This window comes from Pelodiscus sinensis, chromosome 5 (assembly GCF_052426305.1).
Source record: "Pelodiscus sinensis isolate ZL-2025 chromosome 5, ASM5242630v1, whole genome shotgun sequence".
NCBI classification, from domain to species: domain Eukaryota; kingdom Metazoa; phylum Chordata; order Testudines; family Trionychidae; genus Pelodiscus; species Pelodiscus sinensis.
In genome coordinates, this window is record NC_143056.1 from 107,463,652 (window position 1) to 107,482,756 (window position 19,105).

At 41.7% G+C, this 19,105-nt stretch overlaps 1 protein-coding gene and 1 non-coding gene across 3 annotated transcripts in view; both read right to left on the reverse strand.

Moving 5' to 3' along the window:
* Positions 1-19,105, reverse strand: part of IPO7 (importin 7) — a 68,551-nt gene that overhangs the window by 16,699 nt on the left and 32,747 nt on the right. For both annotated transcript variants that reach the window (XM_075927955.2, XM_075927956.2), the window contains exons 9-20: positions 17,173-17,307; positions 16,242-16,341; positions 13,708-13,784; positions 13,151-13,267; positions 12,240-12,329; positions 11,224-11,389; positions 6,718-6,878; positions 5,648-5,776; positions 3,901-3,967; positions 3,695-3,820; positions 3,307-3,404; positions 107-202 (exon numbers count right to left, since the gene is read on the reverse strand). In XM_075927955.2, the coding sequence (XP_075784070.1) occupies positions 107-202; positions 3,307-3,404; positions 3,695-3,820; positions 3,901-3,967; positions 5,648-5,776; positions 6,718-6,878; positions 11,224-11,389; positions 12,240-12,329; positions 13,151-13,267; positions 13,708-13,784; positions 16,242-16,341; positions 17,173-17,307 (1,362 nt within the window). The remainder of the gene's footprint in view (positions 1-106; positions 203-3,306; positions 3,405-3,694; positions 3,821-3,900; positions 3,968-5,647; positions 5,777-6,717; positions 6,879-11,223; positions 11,390-12,239; positions 12,330-13,150; positions 13,268-13,707; positions 13,785-16,241; positions 16,342-17,172; positions 17,308-19,105) is intronic.
* On the reverse strand, positions 11,526-11,707 carry LOC112546817 (small nucleolar RNA SNORA23). Its single transcript, XR_003090531.1, has one exon. It is a non-coding gene; the product is annotated as a small nucleolar RNA SNORA23 (small nucleolar RNA).

Genomic DNA, 19,105 nt, shown 5'->3' on the forward strand with positions numbered 1-19,105 from the left:
CTCAGCAGATACTGTTACAGTAACGCAAGACTACAACCTCTTATTTTAATAAGAACATTTGGGAATGACTTTACAGTGATTAAGATAGCAAGAAGATTTTACTAACCTGATCAATGCCACGCCCTTTGCATTGTAAAATGATGACTTCCAACAGCTTTGCAGCATGACCTTCTGCCTCTTCTCCTGCAACTCCTGTAAGCACCTGGAAAATAGACTACTACTGGTTTCATGCAGACATTTTCTATATTATTTTCCTCTGAGAAGTTAATCTACAGCTAAGATCTATATTAAAACAGTAGTATCTCAAAAACTAAAGCAAAATGCAGGACTATGTAGCACTTTAAAGACTAACAAGATGGTTTATTAGATGATGAGCTTTCGTGGGCCAGACCCACTTCCTTAGATCAAATAGTGGAAGAAAATAGTCACAACCACATATACCAAAGGATACAATTAAAAAAAATGAACACATATGAAAAGGACAAATCACATTTCAGAACAGAAGGGGAATGCAGGGGTGGAAAGGAAGGTAAGTGTCTGTGAGTTAATGATATTAGAGGTGGGGAAAGGTAGATGTCTGTGAGCTAATGGTATTAGAGGTGATTACTGGGGAAGCTATCTTTGTAATGGGTAAGGTAGTTGGGGTCTTTGTTCAATCCTCCCCGGAGAGTGTCGAATTTTAGCATGAATGACAGTTCAGAGGATTCCCTTTCAAGTGCAGATGTAAAAGGTCTTTGTAGCAGAATGCAGATAGTTAAGTCGTTGAGACAGTGTCCTTTCTGGTTGAAATGGCAAGAAATTGTTTTTCTTTGTGATCCTGTCTGATATCTGTTTTGTGGGCATTAATCCTTTGGCGAAGTGTCTGAGACGTTTGTCCAATGTACATAGCGGACGGACACTTTCAGCACATGATAGCATAAATTATATTTCTGGATGCGCAGGAATGTGTTCTTGATCTTATAACTCACTTGGTTACCTTACCTATTACAAAGATAATTGGGGAAGCTATCACCTCTAATACCATTAGCTCACAGACATCTACCTTTCCCCACCTCTAATATCATTAACTCACAGACACTTACCTTCCTTTCCACCCCTGCATTCCCCTTCTGTTCTGAAATGTGATGTGTGCTTTTCATATGTGTTCATTTTTTTTAATTGTATCCTTTGGTATACAGGCAGTCCCCGACTTACGTCGGATCCGACTTACGTCGGATCCGCACTTACGAACGGGGCTTTCTCGCCCCAGAGGTCGAGGTAGCGGATTGCTACCTGCGAGCTCCGGGGCGAGAAAGCCCCGTTCATAAGATGCTCCGGTGCCCCTGGTCTGCTGGAGACCGTCTCCAGCAGACCAGAGGCACGGGGCGGGTTCCCGCGCTTCTGAGGCTTTGCCAGAGCCGCCCCCCCCCCCCCCCCCAGCAGACCACAGGCACCGGGACTGAAGCCGCAGCCGCGGGGGGTCCCGCGCCTCTGAGGCTTTGCCAGAGCAAAGCCTTAGAGGCGCGGCACCCCGCTGCGGCTCTGCTCCCATATCCCTGGTCTGCTGGGGGGGGGGGGGGGGGGCTAGTGTGCCCCCCCCCAGCAGACCAGGCTTTTGTTTTGGACCCTGGAGCAGAGCAGCTGGGGCGCTGCTGATTGGTCCTGCAGCGCCTTCTGGGCACTACTGGACCAACCCGGCAGCACCCCAGCTGCTCTGCCCCAGGTCCTGATTCAGCCGCTGCTGGCCCGTTTCAGCAGCGGCTGAATCAGGACGCCTGGGGCAGAGCAGCTGGGGTGCTGCTGGGTTGGTCCAGTAGCACCGAGGAGCGGTGCTACTGGACCAACCCGGCAGCACTCCAGCTGCTCTGCCCCAGGCGTCCCCAAGTCAGCCGCTGCTGAAACTGACCAGCGCTGACTACAGGAAGCCCGAGGCAGAGTTGCTCTGCCCCAGGCTTCCTGGAATCAGCTGCTGATCACTTTCAGCAGCAGCTGACTTGGGGAAGCTTGGGGTTCTTAAGTTGAATCTGTATGTAAGTCAGAACTGGCGGTCAGTTTCAGCAGCGGCTGAATCTGGACGCCAGTTCCGACTTACATACAGATTCAACTTAAGAACAAACCTACAGTCCCTATCTTGTACGTAACCCGGGGACTGCCTGTATATGGCTGTGACTATTTTCTTCCACCATTTGATCTGAGGTAGTGGGTCTGGCCCACAAAAGCTCATCATCTAATAAACCATCTTGTTAGTCTTTAAAGTGCTACATAGTCCTGCATTTTGCTTCAGCTACACCAGACTAACACAGCTACATTTCTATTACTATTCATAAAAACTAGAGTGTCATTTCCAGCTTTCATCGATTAAGGAAAGAATCAAAAGGGAATAAACTACAAGGTAGGTTCAGGAACATAACTGGAGATAGGCAAGCAGACCAAAGAAGTGGTTGCAAGCTACCTGCTTTTTCTGCCAAAATGTTCCATCTTAGTATGGATACATGTTTATAAAGAGCACTTGCCCTTTGGAAAATGTTTATTTGCACAAAAGATTCAGTGAATTTTAACAATTCACATAGAATTTTACAAAGCTTGTTTATAACATTTTTATTGTCAACCAGGAACCAGAAAACACTATGCAATCTAGGACTAACCACAGCCTCACTATTGTGCAGTCTTATGGTGTGTCAGGATTGGTTGCAGCCTCACTATTGTGATGAAGGGAACACCATTTGTCATCCAACTACAACCTGACAAAATTGAAGTGACAATGCAAAGGGTAGAAAATATTGAGAGACTGTGTAGTCCAGTACAAAAATATAGTCCTCCTGACTCCGGTTCACTCTATGTTCTATCCCTAGCTCTACCACAGATCTTCTCTATGGCCCCGGGCTAGTCATCTCATCTCTGTGCCGATTTCCTTTCCCGTGTTCTTTATCATGTCTATTTTCAACTAAAAATCTTTGGGGTATGTGCACAATAAAGCTCCAGTCTCAAATGGGGATTTTAGGCACTGTTGTAATACAAATACAATAAGTAAGACTCGATACCAGTCACTACCTGTGCATATTAATATTCTTATGTTACGCACAACTTATTTTTGGGAGTCTTACTTTAACTAACCCCTTGAGATAGTGACTAAATAATTTCCTTTTTTTAAAAGCTGCTTTTCCTTGCACAGTCATAGCAAACATCATACATCAGAAGGGTACAAATTAAAAGTTTCCAGTTTGAGAATCTATAATAAAAGAAAAAGTACATTTTTCCACACAAAAAAAAGTTTGTTTGATACACGAGCCAGTAAGTAAAAATGTTACATAGAATGAGTTTGCCTACCTTTTTGCACATGCTGTAGATCATTTCAAGATATTTTGTGTCAGACAGAAGAGTGTCTGTATCAACCGTTACATAATTATGCAAGAGAGGCATCATATCTATTAAACAAGAATAATCAGTTAGCTGTTCTGTGTATTTTTTCTGTGTAATATATAGCTTTTAAGCTTACCGTAAGCTACTTAAACAGTGTTGGCTCTGAAAGATGTTACCTGACAAACCTCATTATATAGGTGATTTAAGCAAAACTATTTTGGTCAACATAATGTATAGCAAATACAGCTCTCTAGCAAACATTTCACTCTAGATTTATTTAATTAACTTATGCCTTCAAAACAAAGTTACTAAACCTCCATATTTTAGGTTATATATTTTTATTAGATTTTTTTACCTGTGAAGTAATCAAAGCCATCTTGCTGAAAAACTTCAAAAACAAGAGGCAAAAGTTGCCACATCTGTGCAGAGACTTGTTGACACGTCAGACTGTGAGCCAAGGAAAATATCTCCTCATAAAATTCTAAAATGGAAGTAGCACTTTATTAAAATATAATGCAAATGACAGGCTTAAATAATTCATGCAAACAAGGAGACAAATACCTAAAACATGCTGCTGTAAAACTGTTCCAATGACTTGCAAACAGATCCCTTCCAGCTGTTGGGTAATCTGAAAGAGAAAGTTTAAATGAGTTTCAAGCACATGTAAAAATTGGTTTAAAATACATTTTTAAATAAAATTCCATAAAGCACCTTACTAGAGTGCCATCTAATAAACAATACACAATTATGTTTCTCAAACACCACGGCTACGTCTACACTGGCCCCTTTTCCAAAAGGGGCATGGTAATTTCAGAGATCGTAATAGGGAAATCCGCGGGGGATTTAAATATCCCCCGCGGCATTTAAATAAAAATGTCCGCCGCTTTTTTCCGGCTTTTAGAAAAGCCGGAAAAGAGCGTCTACACTGGCCCCGATCCTCCGGAAAAAGCGCCCTTTTCCGGAGGATCTTATTCCTACTTCAGCGCTACTTCAAAGTAGGAATAAGATCCTCCGGAAAAGGGCGCTTTTTCCGGAGGATCGGGGCCAGTGTAGACGCTCTTTTCCGGCTTTTCTAAAAGCCGGAAAAAAGCGGCGGACATTTTTATTTAAATGCCGCGGGGGATATTTAAATCCCCCGCGGATTTCCCTATTACGATCTCTGAAATTACCATGCCCCTTTCGGAAAAGGGGCCAATGTAGACGAGCCCCACATGTATTATAACTGCATCATTACAACAAATAATCTGTCAGGCTCTCTCTAACATACTTTTCACAGGCCACCACTCTTCTTTGCTTCTTGGAGGAATCTTATTTAGGGATGTCTTTGTTCTGGAAATTAAGGGTATTTCTACACTCAGAATCACAGCCGGAGCACTTCAGTGCATCTACTGATGCTGACATGCGTAGCTGGATTTGTCGTACCCTTAAGCTGAGGCACTGCGGTAGGTCAATAGGAGCATGCAGAATAAGGAGTAAAGGACGTTGGCGGGGGCTGCCCTCAGCATTCAATTGGGGGTGGAGGGGGTCTACTCTAGACCTGCTAAATCGAAAGCTAGAAGATCAACCTCCAGAGGATCCGTCTTTTCCGTGGTGTAGATGTACCTTTTCTCTAGAGGTCATAACTAGGTCAGCGCTGGCTAAAATGGGGGGTAGATCAGCATAGTTATGTCATTAAGGAGTGAAGGGTTCCCCCCCACACACACACACTCTTGACTGACATACATATGCCAGTGTAAGTTTTAAATGCCTGCTATGCCTAAGCATATAAGAAAAACTCCTTCAATGCGTTTCACCTTATGCAGATTTTGCAATACTTGGTTGTATGACAGACAGGATACTGGTACAACAGCAGCAAATGGATTCAATATTACAAATTGATTATTGATGTAATTATTGCCCGCCCAGGATAGACAGCACCAAGTCAGACATTTCTTGTACAAATGGGAAGGAAGACTGTACATTTGCTACGGGCAACCCAAGCAAATGATATCACTCAATGTTAGCAGCTGACGCCTCCATCTGCTAGTACACAAGAATTATATCCAAATATCTAGACTGCTATAGAAATGTGTAAGATGTACAAGATCTTAAATGGCAAAATTGTATGCTCCCAGGCTGTATATACACAACATAGCTATGATTATATACATGTGTGTGCAGGAGTAAATAAGATTAATAGATTTTTAAGTAAAAAGATTTTAACATTGGTAGAAAGCACATTGTTGTTTTTTTACATTCAATGCACAACAAAAATCCTTTTTTCTAGCATCCTAAGTGACTTAATTGCTTTGAAAGAGTTTTTCCTTACCTCTTTGTGATCTTCAACTACACTGAGGAGTGTATCAATGGTATTCAAAATTCCCATTGCTGTCACTGCTTTGTCATCACTGCCTTCTTCATCTGGTCCAGTCTGAATGACCTGGTTAAATGTCATTGCCTGCACAGTAACAGTAAAAACCCGGTAAGCGTCATTCTGGAAGCTGAAGAGGGAATGGTCAGGCATAGACTACTGCACAAGTTTGAGACTCTGTACACTGAAATTTTGATATATTGCCTGTTAAAATAATCAATGCAGGTAAAAGGAAATTATTTGAAATATCCCTCAAAAATCAGGTTGTTCGTTTTTTTTTTTCCAAATTTTCTATTTTCCAAAATCCCAAATGTCTCAATTCTGAAACTAAGTCTTTTGAATAATCAGGGTTTATATGTATATTAATAAAAGTAGATCCGCAATTGTATATAAACGAGTATCATTTACCATACATACAACAAGGAATAACTCAACAGTTTACAAAAACAGAGATGATGAGTTTACAAAAACAGAGATGATTCTAAAACAGAATAGAATGAGTAGTTTTGTACCATGGAGCTAAAGCAGATTATTGTACATGCATTATTTTAGAAGAAACAAAAAATTCGTTATAAACCATTACACCTGAATACTAAGACATGGTGGGCAAGATAGGTCTCACAGGCCGGATTTGGCCTGCCAAGCCACCAGTCCCAGCCCCTGGACCACCCTGGACCCTCAGGCACACTGTTGCTGGCTGTTTTAAGCAAAAGGCTGCTCTGTGTGGCTCTCTGCTCTGGATAGAGGGAGAGATTTCATGTGATCTCCCTGCCTCCAGCCCAATCCTCAGCTCCTATTTGTCAGAGACTACCAGCCAATAGGAGCTGAGATTGGCCTGCAGGAGGAGAGCAGCACAAGCCTCTCCCTGAGAGCCACCTGGAGAGAGCAGCCTGCATTTTTAAGCCATCTGGGGCTATAGCAGGCAGGAAGCCCAGCCTGCCTTGAGAATGTTGTGGGGGTGCTGAAGGGCAAATGACAAACTATCGTGTATCTAAGGAAAAAAAATCCCTTCACTTTAACAGACTTACCAAGTGCTGGGTCATTTCTACTGCAATTGGAGTAACCTCTTCACTATATTCACAGATCATTTTCTGAATCACATTGGTAAGATCATCATTTTCAGTCTCTCTTATAATATGAAGCAGAGCTTGCATTACAGGTCTAATGAATGGTGTAATATATTCCTTAGCTGCAAAGTTGACATAAAACACCAATTATGTTGATTCTTTCACTCTTGTTATAAAATCACTATCAGTCTAAGAAAACCAGAAATACACACTTCAATACTAATGAAATATTTGACTTGTAATGTACAGAAAATATTTAGGCTAACTAAAGCCAAACTGCAGTGACTGGGAATAGTGGGCTCCATGTGGATGCACCCAGTAAACAAAATGTCCTGGCCCACCAGTAGCTTACCCTGATAGGTCAGGAGCCAAAGTTTACCGACCCTTCCCATATTTTAGAAGTTGGCATCACAAGCAACATCCAAACATTTTGCTAGAACTCGTTATAATTGAACAAATATGTATTCACATAGTCCACTGTGACATCATAAAATACAGCACCACCTTGTGACCTATTGGCCGCACAGCCGATACAGCATTTCCATTTTTCTATCATTTCAAAGGAAACTGAACTGCCACGCATCCACGATCCACTGGGCGGACTAGACAGATTTCGGGCTTCATAAGTTTCCTGCCTTTTGTCAATTCTGCCATACCTGAGCACATCCATTCAGACATTTAGCATAGCCTGTCTTTAAAGGGTTTGTTCAGGCAGACATCAAGTGGCTGTAGAACAGAAGTTAAGACTGCAGGTATTACAGCCAAAGTAGTTTCATTTTTTTGGCCATGTTTCACCTCATCCATCTTGTGCACTCAAATGAGCATAGCAGGTTTCTTAAGAGGTGCGCCTGGTCTCTTATTCGATATTCAACAGCTCCACCTTCATCCATCCATCCATCCATCCCTTTCCCATAGGAGGATACTAGCAGAAAACATCATGGTTTTAGGCAAGGTTTTCTTACAGGACAGAGTTTTGATCCATTGGCCAAATACGACAAAGCCATCATAAAATGGATTTTTTCATGGACAGTGGTTTTATTAAATTTTTTTCATCATGTGACAAAGTGGGGGGATTTACTTGGTTTTCCAAGTGTTTGCATGCCAAGGGGATGGGATTCAGTGCCCCAGGTGTTACTGTTTTAAGTAATTAAATAGCTTCCCTAATGGAGACCAGACCCACTGGAGACCTCAAGGTCCAGCTTGGACAACACAACCAGTTCTGGCCAGTGGGAAGACAATGAGCTGTAGAGAGAAGATGTTGGTGACCTGACTAGCTGGTTCCAGTGAAGAGGTGAAAGGAGAGATGGAGAACACAGGGGTCCAAGTGATGCTGTTTATCTGGACAAAAGACAAAGGCCAGGGGAAGGGCAGTTGGGGAAGGGATATCGGAGACTCAGCAGAAAGGAGGGGGCTTGGACTAGGGAGCACAGGCAGAGCCCACCTGGATGCAGGAAAGACCTAAGACATGCTGTGCTGAGGGAGGCCAGGCCTGGGGGCCTTGAGAGTTCCTGTGTTGTGTTCACATCCTCAAACCCTCATGTTTTACACTGGCTGAGACTCACTGCAGTCTAGAGGTAGAAATGTAGCCGTGTTAGTCTGGTGCAGCTGAAACAGACTATTTGATCTGAGGAAGTAGGTCTGGCCCACAAAAGCTCAACACCTATTAAACCATCTTGTTAGTCTTTAAAGTGCTACACAGTCCTGTTTTTTGTTTCAGCAGCAGTCTAGAGAACACTGTTGCATTATTCCCTCTGTGAGTCAAAAAGCAAATGGACTTCCTGAGGTGGCCCACGACAAGAAAAAAGCTTACTGAAGGTGCAGAGAGATGCAGTCTTGGGAGGCAGAGGGGCTTAATTCCTGAGAATGGACCTCTAAGAAGGGCTGTGGCACTGAAGAGAGTTCCGCATAGGTATTGTAAGTCGATGACCCAATACCACGGGTTTGCTCGGGTGATCCAGCCTCAGTGTTTTGTCCGTATTTCCTATTTGCGACAGTTCAAATGAATATTCCTTTTGATGTATAATAAACCTTTAGAAAGGTCAAAATTTTCTTCAAGGTGTCACTGACAAAGACAGAGAGCAATATGGTTCATGAAGTGAGTGCACCAAATACTGACAGCTTTACTGAGTTGTGTCTATTGTCTTTCAACATTTGCAGAGCATGCAGAGGAATTCCAGTTCTAGGGACAACATGCCCTTTTGGTTGACATTCAACAACCCAATCATTGAGATCTTTGTCCAAGTCAGGAAACGAAGTGAGTTGTCGGACATTTTTCTTCCTTCTTAGCCTGTCTTTTATAGCATTGTTTTTTTTGGTTTTTTTTGCCTCTCTCTTACCTGCTTTTTATTGATACAGAATTCATGAGCAGTAACACAATTACTGTTTGCTTCTGCATATTTGACAACTTCAAGTTTGAACACTGTCATAACCAGACTGTTTTCTTTTGATTTCATCGTATTATGAAAATCTTAGAAAATAATAATTTACAGTAGACTTCTAATAATCCGGAACCTTTGGGACCTAAGTGGTGCCGGATTATCGGATATAATACTATCAGGAGGTATTATAAGGTGGGTATTTATTTTTTTTATTTATATATATACACACACACACACACACACACACACACACACACACACCCACCCCGTAATTTAGCAAATATACCCTGCACCCGAATATACCCTGTGGTTTTTTCCATTTGTGTAAAAAAAATCTTGTATACCCCATGCACGAATATAACCCGCGGTGTATATAAGACTTTTCTGTGCCAGGGGTATATTTATGGGGCGGGGGAAGAGGGGAGATAAGCCACTCATCGCCCCAGGTTCCAGTGCAGCAGCCAGCCTCCAGCCTCCGGGCAGGGGAGCAGGTACCACCAGCCTCCAGGCAGGGCAGTGCTCACCACCCGGTTCCTGCACAGCCGCAGGAAGAGGCAGAGGGATGAGCGCTCCCCCGCCCCTTACTGCGGCTGCGCAGGAACAGGGGAGTGAGCGCTCCCCCACCCAGAGGCCAGGAACCGGGGATGAGCACTCCCCCACCCAGAGGCTGGCGGCTGCGCAGCCACAGGAAGAGGCGACAGAGAGCTCACCACCTGCCAAGTAAAAAAAAAAAAAAAAAATTCTGTATACCCCTCACCCGAGTATACCCTGCAGGGGTGGGTGGGTGGGTGGATGTGTGTGTGTGTGTGGGGGGGGGGGGGGTTGTAAAAACTAATATAACCCGCAGGTTATATTCGCTAAATTACGGTGTGTACGTGTACATACACACACACACACACACACACACACACACTTTTTAACCATTTTTATTGTAGCACAAGCACTGTCCAGAGTCACAATGCCAGTGGCAGACTGACTCGCTCACTAGGTTCTTGCCATTTTGATGCCAGACTATTGGGAGTGCCATATAATTAGATGCCAGACTATCGGAGTTTTACTGTGGTTATAAATTTTATAGGACTTTATATAGGAATCTCACATGCTTTATCATTGTCAAGTTATTATCGTTTTTTTTTTCACAGCAACCCTGTAGATCAGCACATCTGTGGCCATAACAGACCATGCAAATTTGATTACAGATCCCATCAATTGTATTTTCAGATTGGCTAGAGACTTATGAGGTCCAGTGGTAGAAATGCATGAAGAGATCAAATTACACAGTAGCAGACTGACAACAGTGCCATAGTACTATCGTTTGTTGTATTTTTCTGACTGGTACAGCCTACCGCTTTGGGTCAAATTTCATGTTGATCTGTAGTACTGCTCTTTTAGCATTCATTTCAAGCCCATCTAGTCCACTAAAAGCCTTTGCAACTTTAAATGGCGGCAATATTGACATCAATAAATTATTTTATGAACAATACAAGTATAATATAAAAATAAATTATCTAGTCCTTTAGTAGAACAATACTAGGAAAAGCAAACAGCTAGTACTAAGAAAATTGAGCTTTAGGGAAGGATTCTACAACAGGAAGTCAGCAAACTCCCACCAGCAGCTTACTCTGACGAGCCACAAGCCTAAGTTTACCAACACCTGAAATATAAGGTTGGCTTATAAAAAGGTCACACAGTTTTTGCCATTTTAGCCCATCCATCTTGGAGGGTTGGCTTATAAGTGAACAAGCTAATAAAGGAGTATTTATAGTAACTACTACAAGACTTGAACAGTAATTGGGAATTCAGCAACAGAATGATTTTATATTACAGGTTATGTTTCGTTCTAAGGTTGCTGAGCCACCAAAAATGTTTCCTTGAACAGAAATTACTTATGTTAAGCACGCCACTTGTTCTAACTATAGTTGGTAAATTACCATCAATGGACAATAAACATTTCCCAGAAGTTAATTACAATATTAGTAGGTTAGGACTTAGCACATGAAAATATATAGTAGATCTTTTTTGCTTAAATTATGTCTTCTTTAGGAATGCTACAGAGATGTTGCGTCTAACTTTCACAAACAAAGCATACCTTTCTCTTGATTACTGATCAAAACCTGAAGTGCTATGGCAGCTTCCACTTTCACAGGCATTTCCCTATCATCAATCAGACATCGTCTTGTGAGTTCTAGGGCTGTCTGAAGGTTCTGGTCACTCTTAAATTTAACTTCACAGAAATAATGAAGGACCCAGCAAGCCTGCAAAACAAATGCATCTAACAACTTCAGAAAATGGTCATTTTAACAACATCTGTCAGTTCTCCAAAAATAATTAATATTTAATAAATAACTTCTGTAGTAATAATTAACTAAAATACTACCAACTTAAAAATAATTATGTTTGAGAGTTTGGAGGCTGGCCAGTGGTAGGTTTGTCATTTAGACATCACTAGACCAGTACTATGATCTCAAGTTCATCTTTGGCCACAAGTTTTGTGTGAGCGGTACGGTCTAAATGCAAAACACAAATGGACCATACCACCAGACACAGAGGAAAAACTATGCACACAGTACTGCAGCCATGTTAAAATTATATGTTGCTACATCTGAAGAAATTAATACTTTTATAATTAAAACTTGAATGCACCTTATTACAGGAAAGGTGAAAACAGTGAGTCAATTTAAAGCAAGACAATTCAGAAAACAAAACTACAGGCAGTCCCCGGGTTACATGGATCCGACTTACATCGGATCCCTACTTACAAACGGGGTGAGGCAACCCCGCACTAGCTGCTTCCCCCCAGCAGACTAGGGAGACGCGAAGCTAGTGCCCTCTTCCCAGCATACCAGGGAGACGCGGAGCGGCTTTTCTCAGCAGAAACCTCAGCTTGAGAATAAAGGACTGAGAGAAGTGAGGTGTGGGAGAATAAAACTGAGCTCTGGAGAAATGGTTGGCTAGAATTTCCCCTACAAAATGTACCAGTTCCGACTTACAGACAAATTCAACTTAAGAACAAACCTACAGTCCCTATCTTGTACGTAACCCGGGGACTGCCTGTATTCAATTGTAGATCATGATGTGAACAAAGTAAACCATATACACTCTTACCCGTGCTCTCATATAGCCCAGCTCACTGCTGAAGAGAGGAAACACATGATTCTGCAACATGTACTCCATCTGATCTTTGTATATCTTCTTCTGCAACAAGAACATTAAGACAATTACATCAGTTGGTGTTTTTAAAGAGACAAAAATGAGAGAAAAAATAGAATTGTTAATCTTATTTTATACATAAAAGTGTAAATAGATAGTATGATGGCTTAACATGGCTTCTTTAGCAAAAGAAAACAAAGACTTTTCTGTCTTGGATGCAACTGATGAAGTGAGTTCCAGACCACAAAAGCTTTTGCCAAAATAAATTAGCCACAGAACTCCTTGCTGTTTTTGACTGACACAGACTAACAGGGGTACATCTCTGAAAAAGCTTTTTGTCCTTCTTAGCATACCACAGCACAAAATGACAGAGCGCAAATAGGTATCAACCAAAAAAAATTAGGAGGATCCTACATGTTCAAGACTGACTAGGACAGTCATGGTACAATTTCTTTTTTATTATCTATTATCTCTGGATCACTAAGGCTTCTTTATTTTGCATTTTCTCTCTCTCTTTGACACCAAAGACAAACTACTTATGACAAGGAAGAAAGGGCAACCATCTCAAAATATGTTTATAACAGATCCATCTTAAGAGAAATCAGCTTCGTCCAAGCCATCCTCAGCTATCATAAGCAAACAAGGTTGCTAAACCCGCTACACAAAAAGTTGTCTACAAGAAAATGACCTATCAGCAGGCACTCTGATCAAACAAATTTTGTGACATGAACCACCAGGAATTTGGCTATCAAGTGGAATTGAAGAACCTGCTAATCTCCATTCTAAATATTGGGTTGGGTAAAGAGATGAGTAGAAAAGTAGAAGGAAATAAAACTTTAAGATCCTCTAGAAATCAGTGCACTTACTTTTAGGAGAATTTCAGCCAAAGAACCAATCATATGTAGAGCACCATCTTTCTTACGAGGATCAGCATTTGGCTCTGTGAGGATCTGATAACAAAAGCCCATGGTTTTCTGCAGGACCTAGTTTGATAAGGACTTTTTGTTAGTAAAAATACTTCAGACAGTCTTCTAAAGTACCACTCTCAAATCTCTACAAGGGTCAAATTGTTAAAATCTATTTCATTTTTTCTTCAAAAGACTGAATTTAGGCAGCACTTTATACTATCACTCATGTTGATGTATAATTCCCGGTTGCATTAGCAAATATGTCTATCCAGCCTCAAGTAGTAAATTCATACCAAGACATAAGTACCCACCCCTGCCAAAAAAAGCCTTCTAAAAATGATGGGATTATTGTGGGCATTGTGATTCCTAGATATTAAGCAGGAAGATTTACAACTACCTTGGTAATAGATTCTTATATTTTGTTTCAAATCTCAGCAAGTTGTATAGAAAATATCTAATAATAGTATTTGATCTGCTGATCTGTTAAGTCCAAAGGTAATCCTTAATTAGCTTACCTCTTTTCTTTTACTACATGCTGTAAATAGCAATGTCTGAGCAGCAGTTGTAGGAGAAATGAAGTCTTCAAACACATCTATTAAATAAATTGAATAGGCTATAAATTTTTGTCCTTTAATACAGTTCATAATGCAAAAATAATTTAAGGATCTAATGTAAAATAAGAGCAACAGTACTCAAATTTATGCCACTACACTGTGCCTTGATATTGCAAGCATTTCAATGCAGAGCTCACATAAGAAAAATAAACTTTGAAATGACAAGATGAGATGTTTTGAGTTTTCTGGCAAACACCCTTTGTTAGTGTTAGGCCAACATTTGTGATTGGAAGATCCCAGGGGACAGGACCTTCTCATATCTGCAAAAGGTCTTACATGAATTACACTGGGAAAATATTTTCAGTTGTTGCAATAAGCAGGCAAAACTGGGAGAACTGAAAACAAAGTTTTTTATTCTTTTCCTGCACAACCTTCTTCAGAGGCTTTCAGAACTTTTGAAAATAGCCACTTGTTTATATTTTGAGATTTAGCTCCTACCGACAAAGAATATCCCATTGGGATTTTAAGCAGCCTAAAGCCCTAAGTGTACCAAAAAGCCTTTCAGAAAGGTTCAGTTCTTTCACTTTCATACCCCTCTTGAACAGGCTACAAAGACTTTTAGAACACTTCAAAAATCTGAAACGAATAGCCAGTGGAAATTCACATGAAATGAACAGAATACCTAAGACTTCCATGGCTATTTTAGCTTCTATATATATATATATATATATGGATACACCTATTTTGAATTATGCCTTGTGTAATGCACTACTTGACGTTACAATAAGAAATTTTTGGCTCATGGCAAGTATCAGGATTTTAAAAATAGCTACTGTATGTAAGCCATAAATGCTTTTAACAATTCAATTTAACAACATTTTCCAAGGAAACAAAAAACAGCATTAGCCAATCTAAACTGCCTTCTGTAATTTACAAGTTAGCTCTTTTACACCTATGTACTACCACAGGGGTTCCCAAACTTTTTGACATGGGGACTAGTAAACCCATTCACAAGCTTTTGGAGGACTGGTAACATTCATTTGCATAGTCATTAAGCAAATGATGAATATGAAAGTACTGTAAGTTGTTTCTGGTCCTCCCGAAGTGCCAGCTTTAGCAAAGCTTTTGATACAGTCACCCACAATATTCTTGCCAGCAAGTTAAGGGAATATGGGTTAGATAAATGGACTGTAAGATGGATAGAAAGCTGGCTAGACCAGGATTTCCCAAACTCTTTACTTTAGTTGGAACCTGGTTCTTTTTTCAGTATTGTTTTTTGCAGCCCAAAAATAAACGCATATTAAAAAAAAAGAATTAAAAATGAATAAATTTTCACTGTTTCACCTGGCTGCATCCTCCGTCCAGCCTGGGGGACCCAGCATCACGCAGGCACTCCGGGAAGCAGGAGCAGGAGCAGACTGAGGGATGGGTGTCTGGCTAGGATGGAGGGTGCAAGGAGGGGACTTGGGTAGGAGTTGGACCTCCCTGGTCTGGCACCCTCTGGACCTGACTGGTCCCAGATGAGGAATTTTTTGGATCAGGGGAGGTCATTTCAGGGCTCCTGGTTCCAGCCCCTTCCCCACTTAGCTTTTCTGCACCTCCCGTGCAACCCAACTGAGCTCAGCCCATCCACCTCAGCCCAGATGAGCCCCGCACTGGTTCCGTGCATGCCTCCCCCACAGCACAGCTAAGCCCTGTTTCCCTGCACCTCCCCCCCAAGTCCCACAGAAGTGCTGAGCCCAGGACTGATTTCCTGCCCATCCCTCCCCTCCTCTTGAATCTAGCCCTGGGTTCCCCGCACCTCCCTTCTCCTGCAGCCACACTGAGCTCTGAACCTCTCCCCATACCCCGCAGCCCAGCTGAGCTCCGTTTCCCTGCACCTCTGATTCCAGCCCATCACTGATTCCTTGCCCTTCCCTCCCTCTCCTTGAGTCCAGCACCAGGTACCCAGCACCTCCCTCCTCCTGCAGCCCAGGTGAGCCCAGCGTCCCTCACCTCCCCCCTCCCCAGCCTGGAGCCTCCCTAGCATGGTGCCCAGGGGCAACTGCCCCCTATTCCGCCCCTCACTATGCCTCTGCCGGGAGCCCAGAACATCCGGCTGCATCCTCTGCCCAGCCTGACCCAGGGCTTGGGGAACCCGGTGCCACACAGGCACTCTGGGAGCCCGGAACACCCTGGCGGCAACGCTGAGACCCGGTATCTTTTTCCACGCGGACCGGTACCATAGTTTGGGAAACGCTCAACTACCATATAAACATCCTGTATTCACAAACACACATCTTTTGTTCACCTACACTGAGAACCAAAATAGCTGAATTGAAGATATAAGTAACTATATTGATAAGCATGAACTATTTCCTCACTTAAGAAAAAAAGTGAACTACACTTTAAAAAAAACCCAAAATATCTCTATTTTCACAATGCATTTTTTAAAATACTGCCTTTGTTTGGCATCATATATTTGAATGGGATGGTAAATTTTAAACATTTCTCACCAAACTTCATACGTATATACTCATATGGGTCTTCTTGCCACAGTTCTTCATCAGCATCTGTATAGCACATCAATGGAAATATAACATCTTGGATAATTCCCTGCAATAAGAGAGTTACAAACTTAAACTATTTAATTGATTTCATTTGATTTTTCCTACTTATAAACTTTAAATTTTCTCTTATGCCTATTTTAGATAGGGGATGAAAACCTTTTAAAATTACACTGTCACAACAGACAAAAACCCAACTGCTTCAATTAAAAGAAGACCTGCAATGTAATGCAAGCCATTGTTTGCACTTTGGTAAACGTGGCTTGAATTTTGTTGCTGACATTAACTCTGAATTTGCATGGTGTTGCATTATATGCACAATTGTTGATCCATTAAGAACACAACAGTCTAACAACAGGTTCAGTGTGCTAAAGAAACGGCTGAGGATGAAACAGCATAAATGTTTTGACATTCTATATCATGAAGGCTTATTTAAAAGTTTCCAGTTGGATGTCTGAGTTCACACTATTGTGTTTATTATGATACTAATAAAATATAAAACATAGAAAGTATTTGTAAGGGAGTAAACAAGTCTACAATAAGGCATATGAACCAACTGGGAGCTTTTAGTGGGGCTCCAATCCTACAAAGACACATACTTTAAATCAATGGGACTACTCACAAGCCTAAAGTCTTTGCAAGACTGCAACCTAAATACCATAATTTTGTTTTGTTTCACCCAGAGAAAATGAGTATTTCATCTATGCTAACATAACAAGATGTGCATCCCCAGAGCAGACTTGAACTCTTAATAAATAATTTATAATACAAGTTCAGACACCTGAAATTTTAGCAGGAATATAAAGTCAATAAAAAAACAAAACTGTCTTATACATAGTAACTGTATCATTTATAGATTAGTCACAGAAAAGTGTTTTACTTGGATATGGGGCTTCAGATTCTTCCAGGTCACAGCATGAGACACTCCTTGATTGATGTAGTTCAGTGTTTGCTGAAGAACTCTAGGAGCCATATACTGCTTTTCCTTGTACTGATATAGCACCTTCAGCAACACCTGTGAAAATCAAGTCTCATTAGCAGCTTATGGAAATCTGAGCATCATGTCAGTAACCAAATGGCATTTAATTTGCAGCACTACCCCTCAATCTTGCAAAACAAGACTGGGCTGGGAGCAGAAGCTGGCAGCCCCGCTCCACCTCCCACCACAAACCCACTTAATCGGTTACCAGTTAAACCTAAGGTTTAAACAGTTAACTGATTAACCAGGATTTTACATCCCTAATATTAGCTCCCCAGGGACAACAGTAAGGAAAGTAACCAACACCCAGGTGGGTGTCAAACAACCATCAATAGCCATTGGCCAGCAAGGGAGCTACAATTCAACGATGTACCTGAATAAGGTCACACCTTAAAAATTGCTCAACCTCACCTGGGGACTCAGCAATGCCAACCAAACATCCCTGGACTTGTGTTCTCTAAGCACATGGACTAAGAGTACAAAACCCAGAGGCCCCATGCCTTGTCCTTCTCCTGCCCCCACCTATGTTGTAAGCAACAAGGACTCTAAAAAGACTGAAGACTCCAATAGAGGAAACTGTCCCAGGTATGGGGACAAACCTGTCTATTAAGGACTGCAATATCCAGTGGGTCGAGGAACATTGCCTAATCTAGATGTTGCCCAGCCTAATAGGGTTGAGAATTTAGACAGAGTTCTTATATATTTTATTTTATTAACTAACTCTGACTTTTTGTCCCTCTCAGTCACTTAAAATCTACTTTTTGTAGTCAATACATGTGCCCAACTATTTACCAGACCCTTCAGGAAAACATATTGGTGAAGATAAATTGCTCAGGTATACAAAAGTTGGCGTATGTCCCCTTTCCACTGATGAAGCGGTGAACCAATTAATAAATGTTCACGCTCATCTTGAGCAGTGCAAGAAGGTATATTACTGAGGTACAAGGGTGAGAGTTGGGGGAAACTGATATCTCTCTCAGAGTGATTCATTAGTGGCTCTGAGAACATCTATGCAATCTAGCTGGGAATGGGGCTCTACATGCTGTTATGCTAAGTGATCATAGTGCCTAAAGGGTTTTGCTGCTTGTCACTAGCATGGCACTGACACATATATCCCAGGCTGGAGACTTCAGGGGTCACAACGGTCCCACAATTCCAGGATGTACCCAGGGATTCCATCAAAATAAGCAGCAGCAACACCAGGCAGTTAAAGTGATATGACATATCAAAATATTCAGTGGTTAGAACCTTCACATTATTTTCAGATGATCTCTACATCCTGGGTTTATGATCACATCCAGAACTCGGAAACCCATCAGGAGATAGTGAAAGAAGGAGCAAACATGTATTCTATTCCTTTCAAGCTGTAATTAGGACCTTTCTGAAAACCCATCAGGAGATAGGACTAGGGGAGCCTTGCATTGGCAACCAGTAATGTTTTATGACCCAAAAAGAAATATAGGAGATGTCTCTTGAGGGAAGAGTGAATTTATGCCAAATCTGCATGTGAACAATTTTGTAATTGCTGGCCCAGTCCAAGAAACATGACTTAACTGGGATAACAGAGACTTGGTGGGATGACTCGCATGACTGGAGCGCTGTCATGGAAGGGTATAGACTGTTCAGGAAGAACAGACAGGGGAGAAAAGGAGGAGGAGTTGCACTATATGTAAGAGAGCACTACGATTGCTTTGAACTCCAGTATAAAGAGGGAGAAAAGCCTGTTGACAGTCTATGGGTTAAGTTTAAAAGAGCAAACAACAGCAGTGATGTTGTGGTTGGTGTCTGCTACAGGCCACCGAATCAGGTAGATGAGGTTTTCTTTGGACAACTG